General features: G+C 51.1%; 1 protein-coding gene across 1 annotated transcript in view; it reads left to right on the forward strand.

The window, feature by feature from the left end:
* The window catches only part of DAAM1 (dishevelled associated activator of morphogenesis 1), a 74947-nt gene that overhangs the window by 22274 nt on the left and 28197 nt on the right, over positions 1-24476 (forward strand). The window contains 11 exon segments of the mRNA XM_026087294.1: positions 13367-13438; positions 16763-16857; positions 18713-19046; positions 19605-19715; positions 19833-19936; positions 20570-20636; positions 21506-21623; positions 22026-22164; positions 22676-22734; positions 23685-23872; positions 24325-24476. The exon segment at positions 24325-24476 is cut by the window's right edge and continues 1 nt beyond it. Of these exon segments, the coding sequence (XP_025943079.1) occupies positions 13367-13438; positions 16763-16857; positions 18713-19046; positions 19605-19715; positions 19833-19936; positions 20570-20636; positions 21506-21623; positions 22026-22164; positions 22676-22734; positions 23685-23872; positions 24325-24476 (1439 nt within the window).

Genomic DNA, 24476 nt, shown 5'->3' on the forward strand with positions numbered 1-24476 from the left:
CGTGTTTGGCAGAATGGGGACACGCTCACCAGGACCTGGAGTGAACAGCAGTTGCCTCCTTTTAGGAGACCAGCAAGGCTGCAGTCCGGGACCTAATGCCAACATTTTTTCTCCACTCTGATTCTATGAAACCTTTGTCCCCTTCATCCTAAAGCAAAGGGGAGGTTTAGTCCTGGGAGCAGCCTGCTTGTTCCCATTTTAAAAAACTTGTCAGGTTTTGAAAGGGATTATGTGGCACATCTGTCTGTGACAGAGGAGACTGGACGTGATGTTGCAGGAAGTCCTGCCAAGTGTTGGCATGAGCTGGCATCGATGCCTTTGCTTTGGGAAGAGATGCCTGTTCCTGCGGTCCTCCCACATCAGCTCCTGTATGTCGTGTCTGGCACTTCTTCATCATTGGCATTGCCAGCTTTTCTTGGGTCTACTTTACAGAGTGCATTCCAACTGCTATATATTTTACTACGTATATTTTCATGTGAGGCAAGATTTGCTAAAAGATTACCAAAATGAGTCATTGTCATGCTGGGTTGTCCTGGCAAGGGACCACGTTCTCAGCCAGACCTGGCAGCACCTGGCCTCCATCATGCTTGTCAAGAGGAAATAACATAAAACCAACTATTCTGAAAACACATTTCCTTTTCTGGAAGGCATTGCTTTGCCCTGCAGCCCCGTGTCCTCGTTTCTTTACTCTGCAAGAGCCTGCTTTTATCCTGGCCCGCAGAAACAGCATTGCAACTAGAAACACTGTGCATCCGCTAGGTGAAGTTTTCCATCCCAAACAGCAGCACAGCCCTTGGCAGGGGTGAGGGTTTGTCATCCTTGACTCTCCATCCATGGAAGTTCTCAAGACCCAGCTGGCCGAAGCCCTGAGCAATGTGGTGGGATCTCAGAGCTGACCCTGCTTGGAGCAGGAGGTTGGATGGAAACCTCCTGCGCTCCCTTCCCACCTCAATTATCCTGTGATGCTGCAGGGGCCAGACACATAAAACGCATCTTGCGATGGAGGCTTGCACATCTGTGACATTCATGGTGTGATTCGACAGTGACCCAAACAGGAATTGAAGTCTACATTAAATACAGCAGCTGTGCAGTGCTCCGATCAGGGGAGAGATTTAAAGATTATTGGAGAGACCTTCTTTGAAGTTGTCAGCCCCCTCTATGGCTATAATAAAATAAGGAGACGAGAAGGATGATGACTTGTTTTGTACCTCATCCAAAAGTACTTTATTCTCTGCTGGTCCCACTCTTCAGGAAAGGATATTACTATGAAGTGCGGGGAGGAAGCAGGAGGATTCCCAGTTTAAAGTTTCTTTGGCTGGGAGGTCGGGCTGCAGGGAATGGGCTTACTTCCGTGGAAAAGAGGGTGACTCAGATGGCCTTTCTCAAGCAGAGTCCAAGTTCCAAAGTGAGTTAATAAATAACACGTTATGCTTATTCAGCAGCACCTCTTAATTGCAGGAGGTTTGGCTCTTGCCAGCTGACATACGCAGCTTCGGGTTATAGATGGAACTCTGGATAATTTTTACAATCCTCAGAATATGGGGGGATATAGTGGTATTCAGGCAGAAGCTCATCATAAATAACCCCGTGGAATGGATCGGTAGCTAAAATCAGCTTAAGCAAATACAGAATCCGACTCTCCCCCCCCACACACACCCCTTTTTATCAAGCTGAGCTCTCTGCTCGCATAGAATATCTGCAAAATCAGAGCAGAAGCGGTACAGGGATGGAAAATGACCTGCAGAGATGACAGATGATGTTGCATTCTTTAAGATCACGCTGGAAACCTGTTAGCATAGCTAATGCTGGGTGCATATCTCTTTTTCCGTATTATATCCTGGTGCAAGCAAAACTTAGCTTTCCATCTAAAATTTCCTCAGGCATAGGATATAAAATCAGGACTTCTTTGTATTATGAGAAGGCAGCAATGCTGTGTTTGCAGGGCGAATGGAGAAAAAAAAAAGTGATAAATAGGGAAGTGAGTGATGATTCTCAAATGATATTATTTTTCCCAGCCAGATGGCCTCTTTCCTGTCTAACTGTGCCTTCCACCCTCTCTCTCCAGAGATCTTTGCTTTCCAGCTCCCTGCTCTGCGTGTACCTTTGTCCTGTGGCTCGTTCACGGGGCTTGTGTTGATATCCGTTTCCTTCACTTAAAAACATTTTTTTTTTTGCTGCTGTACCAGAGCTAAGAGCAAAACCTGACAAGGATGGCATACAAGGGCAAGAGGAAAAAATAGTCTGGCAGTTTGCCCTTTCCAGTCATCTGGGTTGAATGAGGAGTGTTTCACGGCCTGTTTGCATCCCGAATGTACCTGCAGTTGTTGCAACAGCAGGTTGAAATATCATGTCAGATGTAATTTTTTCTGGCTGACATTTTTAGTCTTCTCACTGAATAGGAAAGAAAACAGGCTGTTTACGTGGCTGGGGGTAGTTTTCAATAGGAAATGTTTTCAGTTTTTATCTTTAAAGGTAATTCCCTTTTTAGTTCCAATCACAACACGCTTTTGTTTCAGCGAGGTTTTTCTCAGGCTGCAGCCAAAAAATGCATCTGTTCGCAATCTTTTTGGATTTTAAACTGGAGCTTTTTAAACAATGAGCCATCTGACTATGAAAGGCATCTGGTCATGCTATAGTTGCTTATTGTTAGCATAATTTTTAAACCCTGGGAAAAGTGTATGAGTGCATGTGTGTATTTGTAGAGGAGAAGGTATAGGAAGTGTGAGCGTAAGAAGAAATGGACTAGTCTGTGCTGTAATGGGATGGTTTGGACCCCGAGATATCAACTGAGGGAAAATCCTATTAAATTACAGCCCTCCTCAGCAACTGTAGTGCCAGCAGGATCGCTTCACAAGTGTTTGGCGGAGTGTGGGGAACCGTCATTAGTTGCATTATTTATTTTTTGTTCTATGGATACCTCTGCAAGCCGAGTGGCTGGAGGGAAGAGAGATATCTCGAGGGCTACAGTGGGCCAAAACCTCTGCCAGCATTAACCTGGTAAAAACTCATTCGTGCCCATGGAGCTGTGCTGGTTTTTGACCTCCTGCAGAGACTGCAAAGCTGTCAGTTTTAAAAATCATCCATGCTGCTGCCTGCTGCTTTTTTTACCCTTATAAACAACATCCAGGTTGATTATCCCTGAAAGCCTGGGGGCAGGGAGGGTGGGAGAAAACAGCGCTTTTGGGGAGCTTTGAGCTTGCCGAAGCTCAGTGGACTGCGAGTTTCTGTGAGTTTTGCCTTGTTGAGCTTTTACAGAGCAACAGGGAGAGGCGGGGAATACTGTGCAAAGTTAAAATGTGATCCGGGAGCCACCAAAAAAAACCCCAAAACAGGATGGGAGCTCAGTGGCAAGTAAACGAAGATGACTTTGAACTGTTTAATCCCATCAGTTTGCTTGCGACTGTGCGTTTGGGGGCATCTCTCACCGTTGGCCCTTTGAGCTTCAGGGCAACCTTGGAGGATAATTCACCTCGGTTGCTGCCAAGCTTTGGGATATCGTCGTGAAGGAGTGCAAGGGTAGGTGCATCCTGGCTTGGTTTCTATTTTTGCATCAGGAGTACAGTTTCTAGAAGGAAGGGGATTTAACGGTGTTAGGTGTAGCTTGCGTGTGGTTCGCTATGGAGAGTGAAGGCTGGCCTGATTATCCCAGACACCCCAGCAGGTGCTGATGTCTGTCTGGTTCCTGCCTCCTCTCGAGAGAGTTTCTTTATAAACCTTTGTTATAACTCTCTTGCTTTGGGTTTGAAGTTCTCTTGGTCCAAATCAGCTTTGCGGGTTGTCCCAAGAGGAAGGTAAATCATCAAAGTTATGAGTTCTGGCGTTGTTGTTTAATGGCTCTCACGTGTTTGCTTGGAGTTGGCTATTGCAAGCTAGTCTTTTCTTTCTGGCCTTCTGACTTGGTTTCGCCCTGGAAAAGAGACCTCTATGGACTTAACCCAGTGTGTTCAGACATCAAATGTTTGGGTAACCAGGCCAACCATACTCCAGGGCCCAATTATCCCAAAGCAACTCCAGATCCATCACCACCACCACGGGCTGCAGGCGCTGGGCTTGTGAGAAGGAGGTCGTTGGATCAGACGGAGACATCATCTGAAAGCAATGCTCTGTGTCATGTTGGGGCTGCATGTCTGAAAAGCATTGCCAGAAGTTTGATTTGGGAGCAAAGTGGCTGTAACGAAACACAGAGGAACTTAATGGACGTCTTTCTCCGCGCCGCGGTGGGAGCTTGCTGGGAGCAGGAGGGTGTATTGCTCCCTCCGGCTGCGTTCCTGGCGATCAGCGAGGCTGGAGCTCATGCAGATGAACTGTTGCTAGTTCAGGTGTGAATACCTTAACTGTACGCAAACTCGAATGAGACTGGCCTGCAAATTGCTTTCGTATCGCCGCTAGCTGAGCTGGCGTCTCTTCTGTGCCGCTATCCCGTGCCTGCAGGAGGGTCCCTGGGAAGAGCTGAGGGAGGGAGCGCCCACAAGAGGAACGGTTCTGGCAGCGTGAACCAGAACCCCCCAAATTACGCGGCGGGTGACACGCGAGATGGGGAGGCAAGCGGGCTGTGGAAGTGTTAGGTTTGTCACCAAGGCACGGCAGTGCTGGGTAGCTTAACATCTCCTGGAGAGGAGCCCAGGGATATCCAGTGGGAAGGATACGCAGCTCTCCTGCAGGGACTTGCTGGAGAACTGTCGTTCTCCTCCGTCGGCTGCGGGGGAGTCAGAGTTTGTTAGGATATCGAAGAGTGGATTAGGGGAGACGTGAACAAATTACCGGGTGATGATGGGCGTAAAGGGCAGGATCACGGCTGGATTCCTCCAGCAAAAGCGATAGCTCCAGTTTGCGTCTGCTCTGCTACGTAGCCCGCTACCAAACCGGGGTGCGCCTGCCGGAGCTGGCGGATTGGTGACCTTTGCTTGGAAAAGCTGGTGTTAATGAGGCATCTTGCCTCGGTGCTGCTTTCCCCGAGGCACTCGAAGCCGACGGAAGGGACTGAGCTTGTTAATCAGGCTTATGCCACCGCAGCGCTTCCCCGTGACCTCCGCAGCGGTGCGAAACCGCCAGGCTGCGGTATCCGTCAGTACCGCGCACGCAGCGAGCGGACAGCCGGAGGGCAGGGGGTGGGAGAGGGGGGAAAGAGGACACGGCGGCGCTGGGGCTCGCTTGGGTCGGAGCCGATTCGGTTTTTATTTTTGCCAGGTCACTGGAAGCAAAACGTGGGTGTGCGGGTGGGAAATGAAGGGGGCGAAGGGGAAGAGAAGGAATGGCGCTGGCTGGATAGCTTTGGCGTTTCCTGATTTGTGCAACAAAGACGGTGTGTGACAGCTCATCGGGGCTGTTTCCCGGAACGCAGAGAGTGATTTTGATGCAAATGTTACAAAATGAAAAGGGATATCGGTCTTTGCAGTGTATAATTACAGTAATCCACTGCTAGTGACTGCCTCTAAAATAGTAGCTCGTAGTAAACCGCAGCATGACATCGGGCTGTCAGTCTTGGATTCAGATCAGCCCTCGCTTATGCGTTTTTTGAGAAGAAAAGACCAGACAAAGCAAAGACCTAAATCATCATTTACTCTTTGTTGATGAATTTAGGGGCGCCCTGCAAATCTCCTTGCTCCATCCCTCTTAGGAAGCGCTCGTGAAGAACTCAGCCCGGCTAGATTGCTTCGGGAAGAAGATCCAGCGAAGGAGCAAGTTGCGGGGAGCTGGGCGAGTTCCGGTGTGGCCAGCTGGGCATGTTTGTGCCGCCGTCTTGCCATGATGCGCTCGGCGCTCGGGGAAGCTGGCGTGCGCAATGGACCCAGTCGCCGGCAAAGTCGTGCTCTCTCCCCCAAACTTCCTCTCTGCCTCCCTCTGCTCTCCGCGTGGGCATGGACAATTAGCACCCGCGTGATTCATGTTGCCTATTTTTTCCCTTGCGTTAAGCAGCCCAGCAGAAAAGGATCCTATTGTAGGGCCAGGGGCGGAGGGGAAGGAGCTGGCAAACAACCCTCCCTTCCCCAGCTCCTGCCGCAAATTCGAGGCTCGACGCCCCGCCTGGGGACGGGCTCATGCTGAGGGCACGTCCAGAGGCTTCCCACGAAGGCCGTGCATCCAGCATCTCCTCGCTCATCCCAAGTGCCGCGCAGCCGGAGCCAGGACCTGGCTCGCTGAAGGCAGGCAAGGAACGGCGTGCCGCAGAAACCCAGCCAGGGCGCTGGGAAAACTTCCTGCCGGCTCGGCTCTCCCGTTCAGTGATGCCGGAGAGGTTCCTCCCTCATCCTGGTTCGGAGCGGAGGCTCATGAGTCACTTCCCTCCAGGCTCTGCTCTTTGTTAGGGGATTTCTGTATTGCTACCAAACCCGCTATAGGACACTTATCGGTGTGCTGTAGACCATTAGCCTCCATAATTACTGCTCAGCAACGACCTACAGTGAGGCCGAGGAGGAAGCCGCTGCCCTGATCTTTGGCTGCTTTATTGTGCCTCCCTCCTTTACATAGGAAGTTGCTTTCCAGGGAGGCTGCCCGGCCCCTCGTGTGAATTAATGAGGTTCTGCCGCACTTAATTGAGACCGCTCTTTAAATTGGGGGTTTGAGGGAGGAAATGCAAGAGCCCGAGGGAGCTGAGCAAAGGGAAATATTTATAATTCAGCACGTTAATTATAAATGAGCAGTTTAGCCAATTTTGTTGTTCAGCCCCCCCGCCCCGCCTCCGGCGACCTTTTTTTTGCTCCACTGCTTCCTTTCAGGCCTAAACAAACAGCGGTTCCCTCTCTCCCGGCAACACCCCACCTCGCGCTGGGATGCAGGTGTTTGTGTCCGCGTGTCCGCGCCGGAAGGCTCTCCGACACGGGGCAGACGCTGCCCCGGCCCCGGCGGGAGCCGAGCCCCAGGTGCAGCAGGGCGAGCTGCCCCAGCTGTAGTGACCGCCCTGCCCGACTTCATTTCCACCTCGTTTCTCACCAGCCCGCTGTAGGTCTCGGGTCAGGAACCGGGGACAGGGGAGGGATGCAGGAGGCATTCGCTGCTGGTCGTAGCCGCTCACCTCTTGGTGCTGAGCCCCACGGTGGGAAGCAGCTGGGGGATCTCCTCACCCTTCCCAGGGCTTGGTATCACTGCGGGGAGCCTTGGCTGGAGAAGGACGCTCCCTGTAAGAGGTGGTTATGATACCGGGGTGGTGGGAAGACCTCCAGTGATGTCTCCAGGAGGCGAGGAGAGCCTTTCCGGGCACTGTCATGGGGTTACACGGCCCAAGGAGGCTGGATGCTCCCGGCCCCCAAGAACTGCACTTCTTTAATGTCTTCCCATTTCCTCGGATGATGCTGGCAGATGGGTCAAGCAGAGGGTAATGGCTCACTGCCGTTGGGCGGCAGAGGGACCCTGTTAATGTGGAAGGGGCACGAAGGAGGTGGAAGGGGCCCGGGACAACGGGACCGCGGCGAGAGGCGAGGGTCATGTGCGCAGGGCAGCCTCTAACAGGGGATAACAGCTGGGGGGGATCTCATGGCACTCACAAAATCTTTGTCCGTAGCCTTTGCAGGCCTTGTCCAGCGCTTTCCCATGCTGCAAATCTGCGTTGCGGCAGAGCCCAGGACCACTCCGACGGGATGGGTTGGCAGATGTGCGCTGGCACCCTGGGGGCTTGCAGCTTCCACTTCCTTCTTTTTAATCGCCTTTGCCGTCCGTACGTGCTGTCCCGCCTTTGTGGTGCATATATACGGTACGCTGTATCTGGCGATACGTACCAGCGGAGGGGTGCGAGCACACTCACCCCGAGCATCTGGTAGCAGCTGCGTCAGGGCTGCTAAGCTGGGTGGGATTTTGGCCGGCCGCACTCTGGCAGTCACACTCGTACGCAAGATTTTACTTCTCCTTTTGAATAGTAAGTTGGATTGCTTTTGCACATGCTAACGGGTTTGGGTGTCCTGCCCAACTGCCTGGACACTTGGCATTGAGGGCTCCGTCATTCGGGGCATACGCAAGGAGCCGTGCGTCTCTGCGAGCCACCTCAGTTGTCACCCAGCACGATGGGTAGGTGACACAGAAGAGGGGTGGCACAGGACAGCACGGAGAAACTGCCCTTCAGTGCAGGAAGAAAATGCCAACAACGCTCTGCAAAATTAGCCTGCGTCCGATGCTCGGCCAGCGCGGCATCATAGCTGTGGTCAGCCGTTTGCAGTTCGCCCTGATCCTGCTCCCGGCCTCGCTCTCGGTGACACTTAGGATCCTACCTGGGCTAAACTGAAGACTCTTAAAACAACAGCTGCAGAAATGGTTTGTGTTTCCCGGGATAACAAATAGTTTGCAAAATATTTTGGTTCACGTTTCCTAGTCTTTTCGGGACAAGCAGCCCTGTGAGCGGTTGCTATATGATTTGTGCCTTTCCATTAGACTCATAAATATAAATTACACCCCTGGTTTTTGAGCAGTGGCTCCTCAGCCCCCAAACACTTTTTCTGTGACTCTGAGCAGCTGCAGAGTGCGAGGCAGGATTACGACGTCTTTCCGACAACCTGAATGTCTTTCCGCAGGCTGCGTGTGAGAGCGGACACGCTTATTACCGGGTTTACTGCTGGCATAGCAGGTGTTTCTTTGCAAAATCCTGTGGTGGGAAGCTCTGAGCGACCAGACAGCTAGCCACAAAAAGCACGCTGGCTCCCTGGGATTGCAAGGTGTTTTCTTAGTGGTTAGACAGTGATTTTGTTTTATAGCAGGCCATACCTTTTCCTTGGTGGGTTCAGTTCTTGCTGGAAGTGCTGCGTTCTTGGGAAAGAAAGAAAGACATTTAGCAATTTGCGGAACCACCCGTTTCGTTCTTGCTCCCTATGAAGCAACCTCTGTAGGACTGTTCGTCTTGATGGTGCCACCGGGCTGACCGTAAACGCCCCTGCAGCTCAGTGAGTCGGTGTGGGCTCCCGTTTGCTCAGAGCCAGCGTCAGGACATGTTTTTGCACAGTCCTTAGATGTCCAGGTGGCCTGGCCAGAGATGACGGCTGACAACCGATGTGCCGAGTGCTGGCAGCCGGCTTTGCCGGGGAGCATCCCCGTCACAGCCACCGAATCGGGCTGCCCATGGGGCTAAAGGCCAGGAGCCAAGAGGGTATGTGCGGTGCTCACAGTGACAGTGGCAACGGGAGGTTGCTGTGCTTGCAGCTCTCAGCCCGTGGATGCTGGCAGCCCCTCTCCCCATGGCAGCATGGCTTTTCCCGGCTCATCTGCCCGGGCAGCACGGCTGTTCCCAGCGCCCCGTGGCACCGAGCAAAGCTCCCGGGCTCCCGCGTAAGGTGTTAGGTTTCCCCGACTGTTGTGGGAACCTCTGCGTTCCTGCAGAGATCATTTCAGGCAGCCAAACTGGATTTTGGCAGATGACTGTCCTAGCTGTGCAGTCACGAACGTGGCCAAAAATGTAGCGGGGATTGGCCGCCTGGAGGACCCAGGGATTATTTAGAGATGATTACTTCATTGAGGCTGTTTGCCAAGGCCGGCTGTCTCCCACAAGAGGTCTTGGGTCCCCACCTCTGACCCTCCATCTTCTTGCCTTCACTCAAGGGGAGTTTTGGGAAGAGGGGAAAGCGGAGGGAAGCCAACGCAACCTATTTTTCCTGCCTGGAAAAATGTCAGAGGCAACATGGTAGTTGGACCAGGACTCCAGAGGTGTGGATCCCTGGGCGAATAGCTCTCCCTACGGACTTGCAAGTGTTTTCGGTGCCCCGTGGCACCCCTTCCTCAGCCTGTGGTCCCTCCACCCCTTGTAATCTGCTTGCGCTACACAAACAGAAAATGGGTCCTCGTTACCACCACCGCTCTGCAAAACCGCGTCCAAAGCTGTGCTCTGCATACTTCTCTCTTCCCTTCGAACACGGTGCTACAAACCCAGCAGGCAGATGAGCATTTCTGCTTTGCTAAGCAGCGTTTGGACAAGGTGAGGCTGGTTCTCTCTTCCACGGAGATGGGCAGGAGGCTGCGCTGTGCTGGTTTTACCCTGGTCTCTGCAGACCGCGGCTGCTTTCTCTCCCTAGGAGTCAATAGCTGTGAGCTGCAGTGACTGGCGACACGTGTTTTGGGGTATTTCTGGTCTTTCGGAGCCAGGATAAACTTATTGGTAGAGCATGAATATTAACAGCTCTCCCAGCTGTACAGAGGCAGGCGGTGGGACCTCCTTGAGGTTTATTAGGTTTGGCACTAGCATGGGTAGGACACATTTTTTGTTGTTGTTCTAACATCTCCGAAAAATTCTCGTGCTCTATTTATTCCCATTTGGGTAAAAAAATGTCGAGAGAAGGTGAATCAAGTGTTTCATTCAAAACTTTGGTTCTTGGCGGGAGAAGGAAGGGAGAACAGCCCAAACTAATAAAGCAGAGGGCAGGGAGGTCTAAATACAGTGTTCTTGCTCGGGAAAGTTATTTCATTTGCTTTAAACTTGACCAGATTTACAGAAGATAAAAAAAAAAAAAAAGAATCTGAGGCTTGCGGATGTGTGTCTATCAGTGGGCAGCCTTTCCGAGGGGAGAATTTCCTTACCGCCAGCATGTGCAACCAGCACGAAGAGCTTGCCTGGCGCGATCTAGTTACTGCCAGGCCAGATCACATCCATCAGGAAGAGCGGAAGGCGGCTCTGCATGGCTGCAGATAGCTGCGAGGATGGACAGATAGCTTATCTTGGCCCACTGCATGTTCAGGAGACGCCTGACCGGGCGCTGGATCCCTTGCTCCTTGTGAACTTCCCTTCTCCCCATCCCAGAGCCACACAGAAGGAAGGATTAGGTCCACGGGGAAAGGCTGTGTTGCTCACAGGGAAATTGTGTAGGCGTCCTACTGGAAAAACCTCAGAGGGGGTGACACTGCAGTCTTGCAGGGGCAGCTAGAGCCAATATATTGCATGTCAGTGGTGCAGGGGTGATATAGCAATGGTGTTTGGCCTGTTGGTTGATAAGCACCGACCTGCAGAAGTTGGAAGTTGCTAGAAGAGCTTATGACCCAAACAGAGATTTGCCTAGGCAGCCTTTATAGAGAAGATGATGTGGCAATTCAGCACTGCAGGGTAGAAGCGATGCTAGCCAAGGGCTTTGTGCGTGATGAGAGCCAAATTGCCTAAAAAAAAAGACAAACAGAAAAAAACCAGAGTGAGTTCTCGGATGCTCTGGAAGGCATAGCCTGAAGGAGGTTTCCATTGCTGTGAGAGGGAGAGTGGTGTTTGGTTGTGTATGATTAGCTGCTTTTGAAAGGTTTGTGCACATCGATGGGAGGAAAATGCATTTACTGTTATCACTGGCTCCATTTTCTCTTCTCTGCAAGCTGTAGACTACGGAGTTTGGATGCACGAACACTTCCCATTTACACCTCTTGAACCACAACACGTGTTTTGGACTCTAGTCCCTTGAATTGCTGAAGTCAGCTGGACTGTTGGTAGTCATCCATACACATGGATGTGGGAGCAGAAGAGTAGGCTGTCCGTCTCCTGCCTTTGCAGGCAATTGCAAAGTAGAATAACATTTTCAAATATCTCAAGCTCTGCCTTAAAGTTAGGGAGGTGTTGCTTCTAGTGGTTCAAGTTGAACCAGATTTGTTTTCTATCTGACAGCCCCAGTGCTGGTTAAGAGGGCTGGGGGAGGTTGGCATCTCTGCTCTAAACCCTGACATCCCTCTGTATCTAACAAGCTCAGCCTTTTTTGGGTGGGGGTGGTGATGATCTTCCATCCAGATCTAAGTAAAGTCTGCAGTCCAGGCTGCCCTCGTGCTGCTGATTTTCCTAGTCTCATAAGATCTATGTCTGGCAAGGTAAGTGTCTGGGAAGTGCTAAGCATCCTCCTTTCCCGAGGTTTTGGGGAATCAGGGCAATGCTGCGCAGCAAATTGTGCTGTGAATTTTGAAGATGGTTAATGAGAGAAGATGAGTTATTCCTACAGAAAGCTTGTTGCCACTTCAGCTGCCCCCAGGCCACAAGCTTCTGGACAGCAGGGTCAAATCCATCTATACTGTCACGTTGTGGGCCTAGATGCCTGCTCCGGAAAATCGTGGTGCAGCCTGGATCCTCTGAAAAGCCTCTCTCCAAATGAACGTTGCTGTTCAGTGCCTGTATTTTGTGTAAAATCAGTTGATTCTCCAGCCTAGACCTTTGGGTTGACATTTCCAGTGTGAATGCATTTTCTCACTTGGGTATAAATAGCTCAGCCAGAGAGGGAAAATACAGTGGGGGAGAAGGGTCGGTCTTGAAGCACAGAAATAGGTTTGAGCTTGAGAGTGAATAAGTTAGTTATATTCCCCTAAGATCTGCCCACTTGCTCTACGCAGTCCCTGGGGACATGCAGCATTATTTATCCGAGCGGGGCTCGGTCTGGCAGCCCAGCGCCGAGCAAGGAGGGGAGGGTGCCCCAGGGGCAGCACCTCATCCGCTGAAACCGCAGCCAGGGCCTGGAGGGAATAGCTGCACCCTCTCCGTTTCCAGGACAGAGAGACCTTTCTTCCTTTGAGGAATATCCTTGTTCGTGTCCGTAGAGGAAAGGCTCAGTGAGCTTTCAGCCATGGGTTGAGATCTTCTCTAATAGCGGTAACAGGGAGGTTGTACAAGGACGGTGTTTCCAAATGTGTGTGCAGCTCTTGCATCCTTCCTCATGCATTTCCAGTGCAAGGCACTGACAGGAGCTTACTCTTTTTTCAAGGTCCTCAAAGGTCTTTTGGTCATGTCCTGCAAGAACGTGGTAGAACCTGGAACCCCTCGTGAGTCCCACCAGCAGCAGAGTATTGCAGACCCAGGATGACCAAATGAGGCTCTGCATCCTTTGGTCCCATAGATAATGAACCCAAAGGGAGACCTCCTTTAACGCAGGATATTACCATGTGCATATTCCTTCCTACTAAATATAATATTAATGAAAACCCCAGAGGATTTGTCTGTTATGTCTAGGGACTTTCTTAGGATGTTGTTAAGTCATGGGCCTGCTCCAAGAGTAGGGCCTAGTTCATGTCACATTTATTCAGTCTTCATTGCTTGTAACAGACATTTTTTTCTCCCAAAGCACATTCTTCGAGGCTATGCAGCCAAACACGTAAGGGCACTGCAAAGTCAGTGCAAGAAGAATCTGTATGTAAAATATCAGTGTTGTTTCTCCAAAACCGATAGCTACAAGACCTGGTGCAGCATAATTGAGACAGAGTTTAGCTGCAAGCAGATGGTAGAACGTATATGGTATATAAAATATATTAGTTCAATAAATCAGACAGTGTTCCCATATCTGGAGCAGCCGGTGGTGAGTTCAGAATGCAGAAAATCGAGCTTATGTTGACATAAATGCAACAGCAAGTGGGGTCTTCCTAGGTGGTGGTTTGTGAACGGCAGGGGACGTTAATGCTATTTCTTCTAATCTGCTTTCTTTGTTTTGCTTTTTCCCCCCCCCTCCAGGACCAGGAAGAAAATAAAGGAGCCACCAGCTGGCCGGAGTTTTATATTGATCAGCTGAATTCAATGGCTGCTGTAAGTATTTCTAGCATGGCTTGATGCTTGTGAAAACCGTCATGCTGTAGCCACAATAGTGTCACTCAGTAGTTTTCAGTCTTTCCAATTTGCAGACCTCTAAACACTTACTGCGCGCTGAAGGTGCCTGCAATACTTCGCAGTTTGTCCCAGCAATTCAGCCACCACTGACTTAAGCGAGCAGAAATGTCGGGAGAGGTAATATCTTTCATTAGGCCAACAGATGCAGCTGGGAAAAGGAAAAAATGCTTGAAGGCACGTGGGCCTTTCTTCTCACCCCAAGCTGCGAGCCTGCTAGACTAATGGCAAACAGTGATTTTCAGTGTAAAGCCATCAGGCTGGTTTTTAGGGAACCTGTTAGATGGCTAAATGACAGTTAGATACCAAGCGCCTGCGATTGCTTTGAAGCCGATAGCCCGCGTGCTTTTTCAATAGCTATTGCCGCAACGGAAGTTGGATCCCTGCTAACGCCTTGTTACCGCGATACCCTTCTGCGTCGTGCGGCCGTGGCAAATAAACGACTCTGTGCGTTGTCCGCTCTTCAAGGACCGCAGACCTTGCAGTCTGCCGTGGCTCCAGCGCACCCCGCTGACCTGCATGCGTGTTTAGGTGTATTTTTATGAAACGCTTTCTTGTTGTCGTTGTGCTGGGCAAGACGAATATAGTGCTGTGATCCGTAGCCCAAGAAGTGGCACGCTGCAGAAGTGAACGCGGCTCAAACAAGACTACGTGGAGACCCTGCTGCTTTGGTTTAATAGGTGCTTTTCAAGCTATGGGCTGCTTGGCTTTGTTGAAGTCATACATTTTTTCCCCCTTTCTCTCTCTTTTCCAATATCAGAGGTTTTTTTGGAGCACCTGCATGTCCCCAACCCTAAATGCTGTCGTACATTAGAAAAGTGCCTGGACTATCCAGAAGGACACAGCTAATCACGTGGTCCCCTCCTCCATTTGCCTTCGGAGAAGGACAGGAATCTTCGCGCTCGGCATTTGGCCTGGAGCAGTGTTTTGGCCCTGAGGTCAACAGGAGCTGTCACGGAGCCTGGGACAGCCGTAGGCAGGGGACGGGAAGGTGGGACATGGGTGAGAGCCTGGGATCGAGGCGAGGAGGAGGAGATGGGGGCTGTGAGTGAGGAGGGAGCGTGCCGTTCCTGTCCTGGAAGGCCGGAACGGAGGAAGCCGAGAGCTGGAGCAGAGCCTGTGATCAAAGCTCGTCGAGCGCCTGGAGGTTGGCTTTGATCTCCTGGCCGCCCTGACATGCTGCCAAAGAGCAGCGCAGTTAAATGCAGGGGTCAGCGCAGCTCTTCGCATGCGCTGGGACCCTGAAGCGCTGGACCTGGCCTTTTCCCCCTTTTTTGGCTTCACCTCTGCCCTTGGCTAGCTGCCCTTGGGGCTGCTGGTGTCAGCGGGGCTTCCTCCGGCCGCCTCCGGGCGCTGCCGATGGCATCGCCGCCGTCGGATGCTGCAAAAAGCAGCCGGGGCGTTGCTGCAGCCACCTGGTGCAGCTTTGCAGCTGCTCCAGCCCTGGGAACGTCCTCTGAAAACGCACGGAGGTTTTTGGTGCTCGTAAGAGCTCCCCGGTATCCGAGGAACCTGCGCAGGGAAGCAGGCTTCAGCCAGGCAGTTTATTGTGGGATACCGTGATGTGTTTATTTACCTCTTCTTTTTATGTAGTTTGTTTCCTGGAGCATTGTGGGTTATAGGGGATATGCCAGGATTTACATCCTGGCCCCCACGAGCTCTGCTGTTCCTCTCCTGCGTTGCAGGCTTTCCCTTTCGTTTCTCTGAGCCCCGTGGTTGGGGGAGGATAGTCGTGAGCATCCTCCATCCCAGGCTCCTCTGGATGAGCTGCAGATCGGCAGTCTGGGATGACTCCATTCCTGCCTGTGGGGCGTTAACTCTGGAACCTACTAATCACTTCCAGGACAATGCTAAATCTGTCCTCTCGAGGTGGTGATCCAGCTCTCACGTTTGTCCCGGTGCAGTGGAGCTGGTTGTCAGGGCTTGCTGAAGTGATGAGTTGGCCTCACCCAATCCTGGGGAGAAGAGAGCAAGCCATATCCCTTCTCCACTGGTAACACTGGCAGCATCCACTGCCCCGTCCATCCCGTTTTATCATTCAAGCACCCGGCGTTTCCGTTGTGCCGCAGGGACGTGGCATGGGCAGGTTTGCCCTCGGAGCGCGTCCGCTAGTCCACCAGCGCAAGCTCTGCATCGCAGGGTCACGGCACAGGCTGTTCTGGCTCACATTTCCATCCAGTGATTTGAGCCCTGTCTCCCGGTGTGCAATACAAGCATTCCCTGCTGTGCTGGTATTGCATGGCTATTTAGCGTGTTCATCATTTTGCGGGTGAAATTGAGGGGAATCTGTCCCCAGCACCACCAGCTATTCGGGCCGCTGTAACCGCAGTAGGAAATCCTGCATTAAGTCTTCCAAGTGTGTGTGCCCAGCGCCCCAGCTGTGCGCTTCCCGCTCCGCTCCTAAATTCGGGGTGATTTTTAGAGCGCGTGGCTTGCATGCAGGGGGGGATGTCATTTGTGAAACGTGTCTGCAGGGCAGCATCCTCCCCGGTGCCGCTACAGTGACAGCTGTCGGTTTGCATCGCCGACCGGCACGTCGCTTAGGCAGAAGCAACAATAATCAGAGAAAGGACCCGCGCAAAAGAAACGCCACCTGGTTTTATTGTTTGCCGCTGCTCGGGATCTCGCCGATGCGCGTTTCCTGCTGTTTTGGAACAAAATCTAGGTGTCCGGGGAAGGAACAAGCTGATAAGCAACGCTGTTTTAGCAGCACGGAGCTGATGTGGTTCAGGCTATCGCTGCTGTATAATGCATTAATGTATATTAGCTTGCGGCTGACGGTAATGTGTGAAAGAGAGGGAGAGGCTTAATTTCACGTGTGCTGGTGAGTTCTCCTTGTGCCTGGTTACACCGGTGCATTCATCCCTGCTGTCACCAGTTCAGGTGGTCTCCGTGCAGACTGCAGGATATTGGGTGTTTTTCCTTAGTGCCCCATTTCCTGGCGCCCTGCGATTTGAACAAAGATCTCAGCTTTCAATTTTTAAGAGTTGGCTTAAGGTCCCAGTTGCCGAGGGAAGCTCAAAATCCCCATTCATGCATCACGCAGCAAATAAAACAGCATTTTTCTTTCAGTTTCCCCTAACCTCCTGTGTTTTTTTGCCTCACCCCCATCCTGACTGTGGTGGTACCTGCTGAATGTACTCTTTGGTTCCCAGTAGCAAACCCAGCATTGCCTTTCCTCTCCTGCCTGTGCATTTGCTTTGCAGGGAAGCCTTGTCTCTCTAATTTGCCTTTCTCCATTTGCAGAGGAAATCGCTGATTGCTTTGGAAAAAGAAGACGAGGAGGAGAGAAATAAAACAATAGAAAGTTTGAAGACTGCACTGAGGACGAAACCAATGAGGCAAATCTCTTCCGTTTCCTTGCTTTATTGCTGTTGTCGTGGCTTTCGATTTGTGCTCTCTGACAAAGGGGTTTTTAAAATAGAAACATAAATGAGGAGGATGAGGCCTGCTGAGGATGAGGAGGGAAGTTAGGAGGCGAGGACCCTGGAATGGCACTCGCAGCTTTGATTCAGCTTTTGTCTCTTCTTGTTTTTTTTCCTTTTCCTCTGTCTTTTTAATAGATGAGAACCATCAGGAGCTTCACATCTGTTCAGGGAAATCAGGCAACTTTTTTTTTATTTTTTTCAAATTTGCTTTTATTCTAATTGGAACAAAATGTAAAAATTCCTTCCACATTGAATTTTTCCCCAAAATTCAATCTTTGTTGGTCAACCAAACCCTTTGTTTTGACTTCAACTTCTTTTGCATTTTTAATGGAATAAAATCATATAAATCTTCAGGCTTTTGTGAAATGCACAAAGTGCTGCTAGGAGGTTTTGATGGGGAGGACAAAGAAAGGGTGGGACTCTTTCTAAATGCCTTTATTTTTTCCTAGCGTTTCTTTGGAGTCTGCATGTGTGTGTCTGCAAAATCTTTAAGATGTTTCAAGTTGACATTTTCTGATGGGAAAATGTTCCATTAAAAATGCATGACCTGTTCTGGTTATGGAAGAAACAGCTAGTGTTTGCAGATGAAAACGTTTCCCTTTTGTGATGGTTTTGGCGGTGGCACTTTGTAAGAAATTCCCAAGGTCAAGGGTGAGCACCCAGTTCCCACGAAACCCAGCGCCTTGGGCACGCCGCTCCCAGCCGTACCTTCGGAGCAGCGGTAGTACCCAGCCGCGGCAGTAGTTTGCAGTAAAACTTTCCAAAATCCTGATGTGGTTTGGGAGTCTCTGTCTCCCTGGAAGTCAGTGGGATGCAGGCTCTATAGAAAATGTTACCTGTTGGACCTGCTTTTGCTCCCGAGGAAATAAACATCAAATTTACTATTCAATTCGGCTGGAATAAGAGCACACTTAGAAATTACATAAACCAGTTTTTACTGAGACTGCAGTTACCCCCTCTGTTGCTATGCATCAGCCTTCGTTGTTGTAAATTAAAATCATCCCAGTGCTGGGATATTCTTGGCTCCTTGGCTTCCTGAGCCAGTGCCTTTTGCTAAAAGAGAGTACACCCAGCTTGAGTGGTATCAGGCAGGGAGATCCTAAAATGCGTGAACAGCATGCAGTGAAGGAGAGTGTGTTACATCTGCACGGTCTGTTGAATCTGCAATGGGCACTGTCATGCTTTGGCTGTCTGCTTTCCATTAAGCAGCATTATAAGTCATCATAAAAATCTGAAAACCCTACTTAAAAAATTGCAAGATGTGCATAACAGAAGAGAAGAAAGATGTGGGTGGTGAGGCAGGGAAAGGTAACGGGAGGCAGAAAGGCTAGCAGGCGGTCTGATGCAGAACTGATCCCAAATGAGTGTGATTTAAGACTCAAGTTGGGGACTGGGAAGGTTTTGCAGTAGCATTGCTGCATCGTGGCAGACTCCATCCTCTGCCCCGGGGCTTTGCTGATGGGATGAGTTAGCCGAGTTAGCTGCTCCTTTTCCAAGTGTCCTATCTCTAGACAGCCTGTGTGCAGATGGTGTGTGGATGCCTATGCTGCAGAAATGGGCACCGAATAAATGGATAGATATTTCCACTCTCCCGTCCCTGTGCTCTGAGCCCTAGGAGCCGTGAAGGTCTTTTGCTATCCAAAGTCCACGGCAGGAAAAAGTACATAAGACAGTTCTAGCTCTACCAGAATAATCAGGTCAGCCCTGTTTGTGGATAGAGGGGGCCTTAGCATTTGGTTTTAAAGCAAATTTCTCCTCTTTCTGACAGGTTTGTAACCCGATTCATCGACCTGGATGGCTTATCGTGTATTCTGAACTTCCTCAAAAGCATGGACTATGAGACAGCAGAGTCTCGAATACATACCTCGCTCATTGGATGTATAAAAGCACTAATGAACAACTCCCTGGGCCGGGCTCATGTCCTGGCCCACTCGGAGAGTATTAATGTAATTGCTCAGAGTCTGAGCACGGAGAATATTAAGACAAAGGTGGCAGTGCTGGAAATCATGGGCGCTGTGTGCCTGGTTCCCGGGGGTCACAAAAAGGTACTGGAGGCTATGCTGCACTACCAGAAATACGCCAGCGAGCGGACTCGGTTTCAGGTAGGTGGGTCTCAGCTCACCCCTCGCTCTGTTTCTGGGTGAATCCTCCCCCGGCGCTGGGTGATCCTCTACTTGGGGCCTCCCTGGAAAGCTCAAATTGCCATTTTTATGCCTTCCTCTTCCTGGATATTTAAATGCAGCTTATGAATGATTTGTTTCGGCCATTTGCAGTTGTGATACTCTGATACCGTATCTGATGTGAGCCATGGCTGAGAAAAAAATGAGGAAACAGTTCTGTAAGACCCCCCATCCCCAGAGCAAGGCTCGGTTTTGCAGGATCCCTAGGATTGCAGGTCTGCAAGGCTGCAGTACATCCGGATGGGCTGATGTAGCAGCTCGGTGTTAGCAGATGGAGGTGTTGACATGGGCAGTGTTACAGCTTGCCGCAGTTTGTCCAGCCGCAAAACCTCACAAGTGGGTCGCTATGGGGGCTGTAGGGGCACTACGAGGAGCTGTTAATGTACGTGGAAGCTGGTGTTTTGTGCAGCGTAGAGGGGCTGTTTTGGGGAGCGTGCGTTGGGAGTTTCAGCCTATTAACTTATGTCGTGTATTTGGCAGACGCTGATCAATGACTTGGACAAGAGCACGGGGCGGTATCGGGACGAGGTGAACCTCAAGACAGCAATCATGTCCTTCATTAACGCCGTGCTGAGCCAGGGGGCAGGCGTGGTGAGCTGCGGGGCTCTTTGGAGAGGGTGCTGTTTTGCTTGTTGTTGTTTTTTTTTTTTAATACGGTTTTAGAGGAAAAGCATCTTGCTATGTTGACTCCACAACTGTCCTTTCCAGGAAAGCCTGGACTTCAGACTCCATCTGAGATATGAATTTCTCATGCTGGGAATCCAGCCCGTCATTGATAAACTAAGAGAGCATGAAAATTCAACCCTAGACCGGTGAGTAGTAACCAACAGTCCCCTGGTTACTTGCCCTTTCCTTACGTCCTTGCTTTCTGGGTTTTGGACTTGGTGGGTCTAGACTGAAGATCTGGCTCCTCTTGAGGAAATTCCTTTTTGTAGCCAAAGAGGGGGGGAAGAAGCCTGCCAAATCCCCACCTACTGCAGTGGGAACAGGAGCAATCGACTTGCTTTGACACCTGCCCTGATTAGATATCCTGGGGGCACCTTGCTCATTGCCAAGGGCCAGTGTGCACATTGACCCATCAGCTCTATTCACTGCACTCTAACGCGTGGCTGAACCAGGAAGGGTGTCTATCACAGGCCTGGAAGACTTCTGTCAGTGCTCCTCCTCCTAGTGCTATCCTTTTCCCAAAAGACTCCTTGGAGAGGCTGTAATTACTTTGCCCTCTGTGTTTCTGAGCTGGTTTCTCAAGCCCGCTAGGATGAAGTTGAACATGTGGAGCTCTTGGAGCTCTAGACCGTAGATGCTGCTGGTGTTTCAAGTCCTGTTTTTCTCTAGACTGTTGTCTGCTAGCTGACTGCTTTGGAAGTTGCTCCAGATTGGCTGCCTGCAGTTTATTCATTGTAGTATTCATATCTGTTTAAACAGTCTTTTTTCTTTTTCCTCAGGCATTTAGATTTTTTTGAAATGCTTAGAAATGAAGATGAACTGGAATTTGCCAAAAGATTTGAACTGGTGAGTATGAACATTATTGATGTAGATACTGGTACGTGATGTCAGGTTTCCTTTTAAAAGCACCCGTGTGGACAGGGACAAAGTATGGTCGTTTGGATAAAATTTGGTGGTTGGAGATCTGTCTCCTGTTCACCTGCTCTGTCCCAGCACCATCCAGCAGCACTCCAGCCATTTCATCCCTCTTCTCCCCTGACTGCATCAGTGCTATTTGCTATTCTCTGGGCTATATTGCTCACCTGATTGCGTTTGGGGTTGTTTGCCTGTCAGCACATGCTCTCAGGCAGAGGGGATGGCTCGCAGGGTTTGGAGTTCAGCCCTGAGAAAGTCAGGGACCATATTCAGATCATCTACTGTGGCATCTCCGTAGAAGGGCTATGAGCCGTCAGGTTGTCTCTACAGGGCTGCCTGACCTGGCCGCGTTCAGGTGGCAGAGGAAAGGAGCTAGAGCTGGTTTTGGTGCCTGTAACGGCTGCCTAACCTGGTGTTTCTTCCTCGCTCCATGGCTGATCTAGTCAGGGTCTGCGTCGCTTTGGACGCTAGAGCAGGCACTCAGGGTGTCTGTCCTCCCTGTGCCCTGGCTCGTCCTGGGGGCAGGCTGTAACGACACCGCTTTGCTGCGCAGAGGTGCTTCACTAGAGGAGATTCCTCATCAGTGCAGAAAGTGCCCAGAGAGGGAGACCCTGGGGCAGGTCCTTCTCTAAAGGGTCCTCTTACTGCTGATGTCTCACGTCCCCTGTTTCGCTCTGGCTCTGAGCTGGACTGGGCTCAACTCATTTCCTTGGGCTTATGGCCCTGGTTTGGGGAAGCTGCTGAAAACCCCCAGAAGCCATCGCTTTGGTGGCTTGACCTCGCTGCGCTCTTTTCCACAGGTTCACATAGACACCAAAAGTGCAACTCAGATGTTTGAGCTGACGAGGAAGAGGCTGACTCACACGGAAGCGTACCCGCACTTTATGTCTATCCTCCACCACTGCCTCCAAATGCCTTGTGAGTAGAGGCGCATCACTCTGCCGGGGTGGGCAGAAGAAACCAGCAGCCACCTGGGGCTTTGTAGCCCAGATCCGTTCCCTGAGGGCAACAGGGAGGTCCTCTCCCCTCTGCGCCGGGAGCTGGAGGGAGGCTGCGCTCCAACTGGACGGGCTCTCTGCAGACTCCATGCAGCGGGGTCTGCATGGCCCTGCCTGTCCCTCCCCAGGGCTCGCACGGCGCGTCCGGATAACGGGCAGCCCAAACCTCCCGTGGGCTTCTCAAAGGGCACCTGAGCAGGCTGTGGCCTCTCTGTCCTTCTTCCCCGTTCCTATGTAGATTTTTCCTCTCTGCACCTACTGCGGGGTGGCACATGCCGGGGGACTATTCAGTCTCTCAGTCTCTCTCCCTCTTCCCGTTCAGATAAAAGAAGCGGCAACACTGTCCAGTACTGGCTATTGCTCGACAGGATTGTACAGCAGATCGTCATACAGAGTGACAAGGGGCAGGACCCCGACGCCACCCCCCTGGAAAACTTCAACATTAAAAACGTCGTCCGAATGTAAGTGCTCGTCCTCCCTCCCTGTCGCCCGCTGCTGAGCGGTGCCAAAATGGGCTGACGTGGCTTCGCCGCCTCCTGCTCAGGGCTGCTTGCGACAGGGGGTAGGCGAGGAGGTTTGGGGGTTATCGCTGGCAGATTTGGATTGTTTGGACCCATTCGATGAGTTGTGCAAGTGAATTAAACTCAACCTCCGCACTGTCGGTGAACCGTTTCCCTTGACTGTAACTTATTCATCACTTACTGCTTGCACAGTGAAGTTTCTGCTCCTCGGTTGGCCAGGACCCCAGAGCTGTTGAGACGGCAGTGCATCTTAGCGTGCAAAAGCTGGCTGGTGGGAGTTGTGGGGAGGCAGAGGGGAGGTGTTAGAAATACCAGTTTGGGAACTGCACCTGGACAAACAGCCACGGATCTCACTTTACAGTCTCGCTCAGTCCTGCTTGTTGCTGATGATGTTTGCTTGCTCACAGTATTGAGATAGTTTCGTAACACTGCTTGTTTTTTTTTCTTTTAGGTTAGTCAATGAAAATGAAGTTAAGCAGTGGAAAGAGCAAGCGGAAAAAATGCGAAAAGGTGAATGATAAAAAAGATACAAGACATTAGTTTTAAACTTAGCATGTACAATAAGCTAAACTGATAATGTATATATACACTTTAACTGGATGGACTCTCCGTGGACTTTGTTCACTGGCTGAGATTATACCTTGCCATAGGGCTTACAATGGAAATGGCTGAAGCAGAGATTAATTTTTTCTTGGGGTCTTTAGGGGAGAAGGAGATCTGATTTTCCACAAAAATGTGCTGTTGTTAGATTTAAAAAAAATAGAAACTATGAAAAAACAAGGGTTTGGTTTTTACAATTACATTCATCCTCCTTTTTCTTGATCAGAAGACAAATGCTGCTGTTTTGTAGGTTAATTTGTATATATCGGAATAAATGAGGAGGTCAGGAATGACGTATCTGGGCTTGGCAGGGAAATTGTCTTCATCTAACAAAGCCTCTGAGCACGGATTTAAGTCCTGATGTCCCTCCTTTTTCATACAACGTGTTTGACCTTAATCACTCAGGTTTTGGTTCAGTGAAGCACTAAAGTCGGGTAAGAGAGCCAGGATCAGTGTGTAGCCCCAAAATACCCAGGGTTGGGCATACACCACTGGGTCAAGACACCTGACTTCTTGCCTCTCGAAACGCTGCAGCTCTCAAAGGTGCAGTGTGTGAAATAATGACCCTGGACGTCCCAGGACGTTTCAGCAGCGCTGCCAGTAGGGTCAGGACTTCTCCATCTGTGACTTGGAGACACCTTTGCTGGATCCCTTCTTGGGCATCACGTCTCAAAGTCCGCGGTGCAGTGGAAAACCCTGGCCAGGGTGTTAAGTACACGGTGCAGACTCCCTTTTCTTAACCGTGCTCCTTCTCTCCAGGGCAGCATAGGGTTTATTCCCCTGCACACTGCTATTTGCGGTAAGGGAGTATTTGCAATCCAGAAGTGATTTCATGGGGCTGTTTTGCTGGGCTGTTTCAGAGCACAGCGAGCTCCAGCAGAAGCTGGAAAAGAAGGAACGGGAGTGCGATGCCAAGGCCCAGGAGAAGGAAGAAATGATGCAGACGTTGAACAAGATGAAAGAGAAGCTGGAGAAGGAATCCACTGAGCACAAGCAGGTCAAGCAGCAGGTGGCCGATCTCACGGCACAGCTCCACGAGATGAGCCGGGTGAGAGCCCAAGCCTCCTTCCCATTTATGGTCAAATCCCGAATCCCCTCTCGTTGCAGCAAACTGCAAACACCCGGGGCAAATTCTGGAGGCCGAGCTGTTGGGGGGCTGAGAAAGCCTCCGGCTGGGAGAGCATCCAAGCCTCTGGGGACGGGATGATTTCGCCTCTCCAGCTGCATCGTGCCTCTGTCGAGAGTGCCCAGCTTTTGAGTGCCCCCCGTGCAGTTAAATTCGTTTTTTTTCCCCATAAGAGCCTGCCATCCTTGAGGTGTGTCCCAGCCTGACTCTTGGAGCCATCCAGCAGCCCAGTCTTGAGGAAGCGGCCGCTTCAGGCTCTGCTGTGGGTCAGGACGGTGGTCACCAGATGAGCGTGCTGCCTGGGGGCAGCCTTGGGGTTCAGATGGTGGTGTCCCCCCGCCGTGTGACCAGTCCCTCCCCTCCTTCTCTCCCAGAGGGCCACCTGTGCCGCCGTCCCCGGAGGACCTCCCTTGCCCCCAGGAGCTCCTGGCGGGCCCCTGCCTTCCCCAGCTCCAGGATCCCTCCTGCTGCCGCCACCGCCGCCACCGCCGCTGCCACTGGTGGGATGTCCCCCGCCGCCACCACC

Source organism: Apteryx rowi, unplaced genomic scaffold (assembly GCF_003343035.1).
Source record: "Apteryx rowi isolate R43461 unplaced genomic scaffold, aptRow1 scaffold_710, whole genome shotgun sequence".
NCBI classification, from domain to species: Eukaryota; Metazoa; Chordata; class Aves; order Apterygiformes; family Apterygidae; genus Apteryx; species Apteryx rowi.